The following is a 13,150-nucleotide window of genomic DNA, read 5'->3' as shown; positions in this document are numbered from 1 at the left end:
CATCCGATGTTTGGTATTTATTGCATAATTATTTATGAACACCTAGTTTTATTTAATTCGCTAATGACTGTTGTCGTTGATGCGAAAACAATAGGGAAAAAAATACAAAACATCCCATCAAACTACATTAAAAAATGTTCCATATTAGACATATTTTGGATGGAGCTGAAAATAATTATAGTAATAAATGCTTGAAATATTCAATAAAAAAAAAAATTCAACGGTATAATTAATATAAATTAATATAATATGCAGAACAGAAGGTACACTGCATATGCTTCGATGGAAAATTCATCGTTTCTAAAATGATATTTTCCATTTCAATGACTACATTTAATTAATCAGCGGACTAGTATTAAGTGGTATTTTCTAACGTGCTGGTATTATTATAAATGCATTACTTTTCAGATCAAATATACTTTTTTTTCGCTCATTAGTTTTTGATTTACTGTTAAAAAACTATCAGAAAACAATAATAAAAATTAGGTAATATAATTTGAGAAAGCTATTTTAAAAAGGTTTCTTTATATATATATATATATATATATATATATATATATATATATATATATATTTCATTTCTCATGGATATTTTAAAGGATCGTAATTGTTCAATAAATCCAAAATAGCTAACATTGGAAAGTTATTTGTTAAGTTTTAAAAATCAAAATTTTTGATTGTTTTTATTTAATTAATTATTTACACAAAAAGTTAGACAAAAAAAGGTATTTACTGTAAAAGAAATCATATTTCAGTTAAATTTTTATGTAAAATAATAATACGAATGAATAAACCAAATTAAAAGTAATTTTATAGCGGTATTTGTCGAGATATTTCCAAAAAAAGATTTCTCTAGAGTGAAAAAAAATCTGGGAACTCAGTTTAATACAATGTAAATATATTTTTAAAGTGTATTCAAGGTTTCACCAATTTAATTTTTTTTTTTTTTTTTTGTTATTCTGATGAATTTTATACTGTTTTTTTCCGCTTGACTGCTTCTGTAGCATAAAAATTATCTTTTAGTTATCTTATTACTTCTTCTACACATAGTTTAAAAAGCAATGGGAGATTATGTAACACCGTTATACCATATTTTTTTGTACTGTACCTCAGTATGCCTTTCCTTTTTTTTCTAATCTTATCTTATGCATGATAATAGTACTAATAATATATTCTTTCTTCATAATTTATATTCCATTTTTCTTAAAGTAAAAACATATTCCATATGAATAAAGAAAATACATTTCAACTTTTATACTTCAGATTTATCGAGTTACGACAATACAGAAAGAAAAGACAAATATAAATAAAAATTTAATTATTCTGATTTAAAATAATACTAACAGTGCAAAGTTTTTTTTTTTAATAGCACTTAATCACCCGCAATTTAAAAATAAAAATAATTTTTTAAAACTTTGTTGCTGCCATCCGTGCAAAATTTTTATAGATATATATTAATATAATTTTTATTAATTTACAAAGTCAACATAATCGGAAAAAAAATGATTATATATTATGTCAAGTCTTAACTTGTTACTAACCGTGAGGAATATGGAAGTTACAGAGATACAGCACTTAAGTGTTTTACTAAAGGGATCCGAGGTTCAAATTCAGGCTACGGCTAGGAAAATGTATAACGAGTTAATTCCAATACAATCGCTAATATCATTAACAGCTGATGCGACTAAAAAACGTTTTTTGTATGCGTATAGTTGAATCAGTTTTCTGAACATTGAAACTATAAGTAAATTGTACAGAATTATGACGTGAAAGGGAGCCATCCAGTAACACATCGCAAGACAATACAATAAAAGGTATAACGAATAAAAATATAACTAAGCATAACAAATTACAAACAATTCGAAAATTAACAGTTAAGAACAAAATAAAATTAAATGGTAACACAACTTAATATAGGCATTGAGAAAAATAAAATTAAAGGATTAACAAAACTGAACGAACAATTAAGTATAAAAAAAATTTTACAAGTCATACACGAGAAAAAAGAAGACATGAAAAATTAACACTGGTCATATAAAAAAAAAGTCAAAACCATGAAACTTAAACAATTCATAAACAAAAAATACAGAATTCATATTACTAAATTAAAATAATTTATAAATAATAACAGAAAAAATTTCAGTAACAAAGGATGATATTCAACTCGCAGCAGTTTCTAGATCCAATACATGCAACCTCTTTAGTCGTCACATCTTCATTATTATCGAAAAGATTAAAAGGTTTTCGTGCGCGTTAAGCTTAAGTACATAATTTGAACTTAGTCGGTAAATTTCTTCACGAATAGATGGCATTTAGGTAATTGTGGATCTCCTTGTTCTTCGAAAATCATGTCGCCTCCGAAATATTCCTCAGCACTTTGTTCTGGAACCTTTGGATAATGTCGGAACTGCTATTACTTGCCGTACCCCACGTTGTATCCCGTAGGCTCATATTGGCTTAAAAAACGCCTTATACAACAAAACTTTGTTATTTAACAATAACAAGGACCTTCTTCCTAAAAAACAGTTCAACCGTCTAAGCTTGACATTTGTTTCCTCTTTTCTCTCACATGATTTTTTCATGTTAGGCAGTGGTCAAAATGAAGTCCTAGGTATTGTACGTTGTCCAAATGAGAGATGTGAATTCCATCTAGGCAGACTCGTGGGCAAATTCCCCTCACCGCAAACGTCATATGACTCGACTTTGCAGTATTAACATGCACCTTCCATTTGACTAGCTATTCACTGAGAAAGTCTAACTCCGATTGTAGTTTCTCTGACGCTATTGTTAGGTTAACGTAAACCCTATAATCACCTGTCATCAGCAAAGGACGCAAGGGTGATATTTTCCATGCTAGGTAAATCAGCAGAGTAGATTGAATATAAAGCCGGGCCTAAGACTGAACCCTGCGGAACCCCCGATGTCGTATTAAAAAAGCCTGATAACTCTTGGCCATTTTTAACTTGCGAGAACCGTCCATCAAGGTAGTTGTATAAAACCAAATAATATGGTTACAGTTACAGATGTATTACTACAGTTTATGTGTAAATATAGGTAAATCATAACCAAATGTTGTAAATTAGTGTAATTTGGTGAGGATCCCAAACAACTGTTTATAAATTATACAAGGGAAACAATGTAAGTCACTGAATGCGCTGTAATCAATTTTTACTTTTCGGCAAACCATCAATAGTTTAACAATCAAGATACTGGTTGGCACACCATGTTTAGCTCGCTGGGTGTATAAAATGATGAAAGATTGGGATTCCCACATTCACACAACATTTACAATAACGTAATACCAATCGTAAAAATTTCGAATATCAAACAAGTGAAATACTCTTATTTATTTAATTAATATCTCAATTTTATAATCACAGAAGTATCGTATTATAAAAAAGTAACTGAAATAATTTTTTCATAAAAAAATTATGCAGCCCTAATTGAACATTATTTTTAATTCAACTTACACCAAAAAGAAAAAAACAAATTGCACTAAAAAGTTATTTTTCCACTACGCCGTAAATACAACCTATGAAACTAATTTTTTTTAAGTCGATGCCAAATTTTAAATGAATTACAAGTGTACTGATTACGATATTAATTTGAATAAATATATTAAGCTAATTCCAATATTTGACACCGATTTCAAAAAATAAGTTTGAAAGATTGTTTTTGTGACGTAGTGGAAAAATAACTTTTTACTTTTTTATTTTTGTAATTTTGTAATTTCTTCGAAGCGAAAATATGTTTAGGCCTTCAAAAGAGAATGCTTGTAAGAGAAAAGAGCGTTCTCTTGTAACAAGCTCGTTCAAAACGACTTAAAATTTTATAGGGAAATGATAGATAAGATGCGGAGTCAAGAGTTTGATTACATAAGTAGAGGTTGTCTAAAATGTAGGAATACATAAAATGTAAGCTGTCAAAAGAAACACAAACTGAAGGATACCTAGGCATGATTTAATCTGTTAGTACCTTTCAAATGGGAGTCAAGAATAAATAAAGATCACATTGTTTTTAGTTGATTTTCAAACATACTTAAAATTAAATCAGCTTAAAAAATATTCACATCGATTGACTGTTGTAAAAGAGGGGGTCAATGTAAAAAATTGCAATACAAGAACCGATGAAATTCACATGGTTTACAGAGAATGCGTCAAGTATCGACTAATCTTAAGGTGCGTATTCAATGCTGAAGCTTTTCGAAAAGTTATAATAATCCGATTCTATTGCCCACATCCGGAGTTCTTTCGCAATTTTTTTATTTAATAGTTGTAGGAATACTGAAGTATTATCCTGTAATATCTAAAAAAAATTCATTAAAATAGATGAAAAATTATGATCGAAGAAACGGGTCGAATTGAGAACCTCCTCCTTATTGAAATAAAAAAATGTTTAGAAATGCTAAGAATTTATAATAAATTGAACAAAAATACAATTAATAAGTTAATTTAAAAAATTAATAAATCAATAAGCAAGTATTAGTACATTTATATAAGCAGTAAAATCTTTAAATTTCTCAACTCTTCATTTAAATCGCTTAAATAATACAGTATTAGTAACCATATTTCAACATTACTATTAACACAACGACAAAACTAATTCCTAGCAGACATGCAAAGTGCTATCTACAACAGTTCTATAACTTTCAGAGAACAACTGTTAGCAAATGACATTAAATATGGAATGTTATTATAATACACTATCTACGTAATAAAACAAACTTTATGTAACTAAAAATTTACAAAAAAAGAAAAAAAAAAGAAAAATAACGGTTTATAAATTTCATTTTATAATGACACTTGAAACATAGTATAGGTGAGCAAAAAGTTATGCAACCCATATAAGAAGCCGACCTCCGTGGCGCGAGTGGTAGCGTCTCGGCCTTTCATCTGAAGGTCCCGGGTTCGAATCCCGGTTAAGCATGGCATTTTCATACATGCTACAAATCATTCATCTCATTTTCTGAAGTATGCCTAACAGTGAACCCGGAAGTTATATACCCATAGAAGAAACAATGAGCGGCATGGATGAACCACTAAGCAACAACTACCGCATGAAAATAAACTAAAACAAAACGAAAGTAATAAAATGTAGTAGAAATAATGTAGATGAACAACTGAATATAAAAATATAAAGAGAAAAGATAAGGGAGGTAGAAAAATTTTGTTATTTGGAAAGTAAAATTACTAAAGGAGGACGAAGCAGGGGCGATATAAAATGCCGAATAACACAGGCGAAATGAGCCTTCATTCGGAAATATAATTTGTTTACATAAAAAATTAATTTAAATGAAAGGAAAAGATTTTTGAAAGTATATGTTTAGAGCAAAGGTTTATATGAAAGTGAAACTTGGACGATCGGAGTATCTGAGAAGAAAAGATTAGAAGCTTTTGAAATGCGGTGCTAAAGGAGAATGCTAAAAATCAGACGGATGGATAAAGTGACAAATGAAGAGGTGTTGCGGCAAATCGATGAAGAAAGAAGCATTTGGAAAAATATAATTAAAAGTAGAGACAGACTTATAGGCCATATATTAAGGCATCCTGGAATAGTCGCTTTAATATTGAAGGGAAAATCTGTGCAGGCAGGCAACGTTTGGAATATGTAAAACAAATTGTTGGGGATGTAGGATGTACGGGGTTATACCAAAATGAAACGACTGGCACTAGATAGGGAATCTTGGACGGCTGCATAAAACCAGTCAAATGACTGAAGACAAAAAAAAGAATGGGAAAAAGATACATGAAAACCAATATATTATGAAAAACTTTATTAACTTTTAAGAAATAAGTAATTTAATAACTTATAATAAATAATTTTGTTAATAAATTTTGAAATGTCCTCCCTTTGCAGTACAGGCATCAACACGTTTCTTCATGTTAGCAACAATATTTTTTTATTAATGATTGCAGCGCTGATGTCGGATATTTCGACTGTTGCGTTTGAGTCCGATCACTTGTTTGAGATTATTTCTGAGGACCTTTTACTTTTAATAACCCAAAATAAAAAATCCAAGGGAACATTCTGGCGATCTAGGTGATATACGTCACAGGAAATGACTTTCTACCGAAGAACTCACACAACAACATTATGTTATTCAATATGTGGATCGTCGCACCGGTTTGCTGTAATCAGCAATCGCGTTAATTTTCTAGCAGCACTATTATGTCAATTATAATCCGCTGGTAGCGTTCAGATGTTATTGTTTCCGTGAAAAATATTAGACTTCCGAGAAATCGTGCACCAAATTTCGATCTTTTCTGAATATAATGTAGTCCCGTGGATAACGTATGAGTTCTCTGCACTATCGGTTGTTCTGGCTATTCTCACAGTCACTTAGATGAAACCATGCCTCATAACCTAACAAAATACAAAGACACGTCTAAAAAATTCGTCATTTAAAACTTTTGGCGGGCCAAAATACCGTTTTGGTTTATCAAAATTGTGCTACTGACTATGCGTGAAATTATTGACTTATCGGGTACGTTTGATCGAGGAAAAACTACAACAGACGTAATAGTACTTTAAAAACGAATACGACTTAAAGCTCAAGAATAAACGCACATTGAAACTGTGTAAAACGCATAATAATGTGCAAATAATGTGTTGCGTAATAGTATCAAAATTGCTAAATGTACAGTAAATAAATACATAGCAATCTATTATTTCTGCTTAGAAAATTACTTAAACGAGTCCTATCATTATTATTATTATACGGCCGCACAATGAAGCTATATACATTAAGTTTATAAATTTTTCACTTGTAGAATGTGTGTAAGCAAAATGCATTATCTCACATTTCTATTCAATTTTTTTATACAAAAGATTTTAAGCCGTGGACACTAATAATAATAGTGAAAACTTAGTCCAGCACTGTTAGCAATTTAACGAAACTTTATAAATCGTCTTATCTCCAGACAAGACCTGGCGTCAGCAGTGATAAGAAAAAAAAAATATATAACTAACTTATTAATAAAAATTTAAATATAAAACATTATATTTTTATTATACAAAAATTTTTTTTTAAATACTGGTACGTATCGAATAATCGTTTTCAGTGAGCTCACGGACACAACCCGTCTATAACACTTTTGGTCCAGTCGATTGCAATCAAAAGGGGAGGTGCACAACTAGATAGATGTATGCATGTACATACGTACGTATCCATGTCACGCCGAAATTAGTCAAAATCGACTCAAGGATGGTCAAAATGGATATTTCCGTTGAAATTTGTAAACCGAAATTTTTCGCGATCACAATACTTCCTTTATTTCGTATAAGGAAGTAAAAAGTGAGTTGATTGGTTGATTCTAATAAACGGGTTAACGTAAATATTTATATTTATTTAACTAACTGTGTGTCTACAAATGGGCTTAATCGCTTCATGTGGCGGAAGAACAATTCAACCAATAAACCGTTGTTATATATTCCATGACTTTTGATCAAACTAAAAAAAAAACTTTCAGAATAGATCTATATGCACGATTGAATTTTTTTATACGATTTAACTTACTATCGTTTATGAGTACAAAAAATCTAGCATATTTATTTAGAATTTTTAATTATATACATCTGATTTAAAAAAAAAAAAATATTTAACATTATTTCTATATTAATGAAAGGTCTGTCTATGAAGTTAATATTACCTCCAAATTTTTGTTTTTCTTTTATTTTAGAAAATTTGTTAATTTTCTTCTTTTTCTTGTTATTTGACTGAAAAAGAGTTAAACAAATGTAAAACAACTCACAGTAATTTTTCTTCTATACGATATTAGACTTTATAGTCTGTAGTTTATATTAAAAATTTATAGAAATTATTTTTTCTCTCCAGGTGAGAAACTATTATTGGTGGTGGTTAACAATATTCTTGATTTCGGTTCATTCAACAGAAAAAAATTGAAAACTATACAGTTCACAATGTTTTCTAAACATGAAACAAAATTATTTGAAAAAAAAAAAAAAATATATATATATAATATATTATTTTTTGAAATTATTTTCGAAATATTTGTCTTCAAACGCTTTACCTTTAAGTAGAAATTTTATTATTAGGAGCTAATGTTTTTATTTCCAAATTTTGGTTCGTAAATAGATCATTCACTGCCTTTGTAAATGTTACGGAAACAATGATAAATTTACAGTAAATAACCAGCTGTCAATACATTACAACAGCTGTATCGGACATACTGTAATAGTTTAGATTACGATGCTACTAAAGAGCATAATCACAAAGCTAACAAACGTTCTGTGCAATATCTTTAGCAATATATTCAATACAACGAACGAAATTACCCCCCACCCCGCATAACCAATTCCATCGTGTAATTATCATTCTATCAGTCACTCTTCATAGATAAATGTTAAATATATATTGTAGTAGAAATAACATGTAGATCATTTCGAATTTCTTGAGAATAGATCTAAAAACTTATTTTGGAGAACAATTTCTTTTCGTCTCATATGCTCTAAGCTACAAATTGCGCTAGAATCATTACCTAAAAATATTATTTTCCAATACTTCTCATGTTAACGAAAGAAGCCAAGAATCATTAATGAAGTCAATTAAAAACTTCTTTGCTGCTCTTACGAATATTCACCAGCCCCTAAAGTGGTACCTGTGTCCATTTTTTTAATTAGGCATCATCTTCGGCATGTGGTCATCTTTCTTTTTCCTGTTTAGCCTCCGGGAATTACCGTTCAGATATTACTTCAGAGCATGAATGAGAATAATATGTGTGAATGTAAATGAATTGTCTTGTACAATCTCTTAGTTCGACCATTCCTGAGATGTGTGGTTAATTGAAACCCAACCGCCAAAGAACACCGGTATCCACGATCTAGTATTCAAATCCGTATAAAAATAACCGACTTTACTAGGACTTGAATGCTGGAACTCTCGACTTCCAAATGAACTGATTTGGGGAAGACGCGTTCACCACAAGACCAACCCGGTGGGTTGGATGTAGATATCTGTGAGAAATCTACTACACTTTTCCGTTCTGTTGTCCTTTATTGCTTTCGGAGTATATATTTTTTCCAATTATCGAGTACTGTAATGAACAACCAGAAATAACATAAGCCAATAATCAATGTACAGATAATATTGGATACACTGATGAATCCGGTGCACAACGATGATTGAGTTAGTAATGACTGTAACGATTTGCCGGCCTTCGTGGCGCGAGTGTTAGCGTCTCGGCCTTTCATCCAAAGGTCCCGGGTTCGAATCCCGGTCAGGCATGGCATTTTCACACACGCTACAAATCATTCATCATCCTTTGAAGCGTGCTTAACGGTGGAGTCGGAGGTTAAAAAAAGATAAAAATAGAAAAAATAAAACTCGGAACTACTTACTATTCTTCTTTAAGATAATTTATCTAGCAAAATAGAAAAATATGTTAAAAAGAAAAGTGAACTTGTAAATTAAATTAAAAAAAAATTTTCTGCTTACGATTTATTAAAAATAAATGCACTGTAGAAAAAAATTAGTTAAGAAACTGACAATCGATAAATAAAATTTAAGTTCATTATTTTGCAATACTAAATAAAAAGAAAATAAACTTTGTGGACATAAAGTAAAACATTTACCTGAAATACAAAAACATCAGGATTTTCTTCCTCTTTGACAGTTGGTTGATACCTTGAGCAATTAGTAAACATAGGTTTATGGTTATCTTGTATCGTTAAACGAGTGCCCGTTGGAGGGCCACCAACAGGATACTGAAATATAAAAAAAATATATATATAAATTAATATGAAAAAAATTATTAACTAAAATAGTATATATAATAATAAATTATAAAAGTATGTTAATAAAATTAATGAACGTTATCTATATCTAACTAAACTGTGATATCAATAAATTGGACTGGGCTGTATTTATAGCAACTGCTCCTTTTTATAAACAGAATACAAAGCTTGGCGCTTTCATGTGTAACAAGTAATGGTTTTGCTGTAAACACCATCTGCTTTACCATTTCTCTTTTATTTTTCATTTTATTCTATTACTTATATTTTTTATTTTCATTTTTTTTAATTATTATTATGGCATAAATTTGTCATACGAATAGTTTACTTTATTTAAGAATCTCCACCGCCAAAAAAATATATATATTAAAAAACAAACAAAAAAGTGTTGATGAGCGGGTAGATGACAAAAGTTTAACTTTAGTATAGTTTCCCCTATTCTAATGTTTGAATGGGTGGCCAAAATTGTCCTTTTTTTATCTTTGAGACTAAACTATATATCTTCTGATTCAATTCAAAAAAATTCTAATGAACAGCTGTTGAACTGGAGATTAATCTTTATTTTTAGTTAACATTTACTTCAGTAATTAACGGCGATTGTATGTGGATGAGTCCACATCACACTGTTTAGATAATTTGAACATGAAAGGATTCATTTTTAACTCCTTTTCTGTGTATAAATTCCCACCTGTAAAATATATTTCGTTTCATAAAATACGTTTAATATATTGAAAATATTAGTATTATAACAAGATCGGTATAACGGACCTGGATCGTCGATTGGAAGGAATCCGTTGATTCCTTTCAATTAAGAAGAAAGTACGAAAAAATATTTATGAAAGGAATCCAAAAGGGTACTAAAAGGGATCCTTTACTCAGGCTAAATTCTGTCAGCGACACATCTCCAAAAGCTGTTATTCGACGAGAAGGGTTACCGTACCGTAATAGGAATTCATGGAAAAATGTAAGGGACGATGAGGGTCCTCACACGCTTCAACAAGGTATATAAACCTTGCTCCTACCAGTGAGAAGATGAGTAAAGCGAGTGCTGCGAATTGTGTTCGATGCGATTGTGAGACAGCGTTATAAGTCAACGTGTAGAAACAATGTGTAAAGTGTACGTTACAAGCATTCCAGTGTGGACTGTAGGTGAATACAAGAAGTTGTTCGGTGAGTTATTGGTAGGCAAAAAATGAAAGTGAGAGTATTAAATTCATTCATAACATTTTTGGGAAGTTTATTGTAAACAGCAAAGGTATTTGCAGTGAATGGAATTGTATGAACCTTACACTTGTATAATTTTATCTTGTTATTAATGAAATATTAGTTGTTAAAGGAGTTAATATTAGCGGTCATTATGTCTTTATCAATAGGACTGTATTCTGGTTTTATGATTTAACTATCTTTAAATAAATCCTGTCCTTATTTGGAAAACTATTTTTTAATGTAATTTATTCATTATTATTAATAATATAATTGTTTGTTGTTTATTATTTTTATTTATTATTATTGATTTTTCTTATTTTCTATGCTGTTAAACTAATAAACTTTAATTATATAAACATTTGTATCTGTTAGTCTCTCAATATCCTGGTCGAGCCGCGAACACGCGACAGTATTTTAAAACAGAAGTTTATATAAATCGATCAAAACGTATGAAACAAGTTATGTTAATTATCTGGTAACTAACCAAAAGAAGTGAGCATTACACTGACAAGTTTTACACTTTCGGGTTTGTTTTTTTTTTTTTTTGAATATGTAATATATGTCACAAGAAATACATAGAGATATTTGTTTTACAAAAAACTCTAGAACTAGGGATAAATTTCAACAAAAACTACGGATTGTTTGCAACAAAACTTAAAAAGTAAATTCGTTAGATCAGAAATCGTAATATGGATAGCGACTTAGAACTTTTCAAAGAATATTGATTTTGTTTTATAACACCTTTCCAGCATAGTAAAAGTAGATTAAAAAAAAAGTGCATATACAAATATGCCTAAGATTATATTTAATAAAGAAATTTTTAACAAGTTTCAGAGTTTTTTTCCACTGAATTAATACTATTTTTATTGCTAACAGCACTACAAAATAAAAAATTAATTACATAAAATGAAAACAAAAATATTTCATTTTAAATCATCAGTAATCTTCGACATTAAGACTGAACGGTTAAGTTTAAGTTAATTCTTACGACGTTTCTCTCATAAAAAGAAACAGAGATGTTAAGATAGGTTTTCATTAAAGAGACGCCATCAATCCAATAAAAACTGGCAATTAAATATTTATTAATGGATAATTATTTTAACGACACAAATACCAATGATAAGATAATAAATGCTCTTAAACAAGCCAATATTTCAGAAAATATGAAACTTAGAAAATAAAGAAAATAATAATTAATTTCGGGCTAATGACAATCGTTGTTGATCGCTGCTCTTTCATAAAAAAAAAATCATTATTAAAAAAAGTTCAGGATATTTATCTATAAATTCAAATTCGAACAAGAGAAAATCTTTTTTTATATAATAGATAAAATTACATTTTGGTTTAATTAACTTCACTGTATACTCGTAACATATTACAAAGATTCATTTAAAAAAAAACATGTTTGCACTTCACAATAAACGCACACGCGAAACAAAAAAAAGTCAATTACTAAAATTTAATTTGTAATTTGAATTTTAAGTGAATACATTTAAAATAAAGATTGAAAAATCGATAATCGGAAAACGCCTTTGAACACAGATAAAAGAAAATCATTTTGCATCAAATTCCTTTTCGCTTTGAAGCGTAAACGTTATTTCCCCAGACTACAATAACAATGAGTGAATTTGGTTTTCGTTGTTTATAAAAACTCCCAATAATAAGGTTTTATAATAGCAATATAAAGAAAAAATAATTTGATATAAACTAACAGAAAAGAGAACAAAAAGAGATAAAAAAAGTATTCTTTTCAACGTAATATCAAAGGTGTATCAAATGTTATAAGTAAAAAAAAAAATATATATATATATATAATAATACAGGCAAAATAAATTACTAATTTAATTGTTGTTAACTACTTTAAAATACAACAATTTTACGTAATATTCGGTTAAAAAGGTTTTATGAAAAAAGAAACCGACAATCTTATTTAACAAACATCATTTTCTTGAAAAAAGCTTTTTAACATAATTTCTTTTTTATGTTAATTTAACTATGGTTATTTAAAATAAATGCGTTTCGTTAAAAAATATAAGAACGTAAAATTTAATTTACAGTTATAATTTTCTATGTTAGTTTAATATTTATATGTATATACACACACACACACACACACACACACACACACACACACACACGTATATCGTATATATTCAACAAAAATTAACCAAAACTAGCTTTTCAAACCAAATAA

At 29.2% G+C, this 13,150-nt stretch overlaps 1 protein-coding gene across 1 annotated transcript in view; it reads right to left on the bottom strand.

Annotated features, from left to right (window-relative positions):
• Positions 1 to 13,150, bottom strand: part of LOC142324791 (DE-cadherin-like) — a 129,252-nt gene that overhangs the window by 93,279 nt on the left and 22,823 nt on the right. Inside the window, exon 2 of the mRNA XM_075365788.1 lies at positions 9,592 to 9,723. Within this exon, the coding sequence (XP_075221903.1) occupies positions 9,592 to 9,723 (132 nt within the window). The remainder of the gene's footprint in view (positions 1 to 9,591; positions 9,724 to 13,150) is intronic.

The sequence above is a fragment of the Lycorma delicatula genome, chromosome 5, assembly GCF_047948215.1.
Source record: "Lycorma delicatula isolate Av1 chromosome 5, ASM4794821v1, whole genome shotgun sequence".
NCBI lineage: Eukaryota > Metazoa > Arthropoda > Insecta > Hemiptera > Fulgoridae > Lycorma > Lycorma delicatula.
Note: the sequence above shows the minus strand (reverse complement) of the source record. Positions and strands in the feature narration are given on the sequence as shown.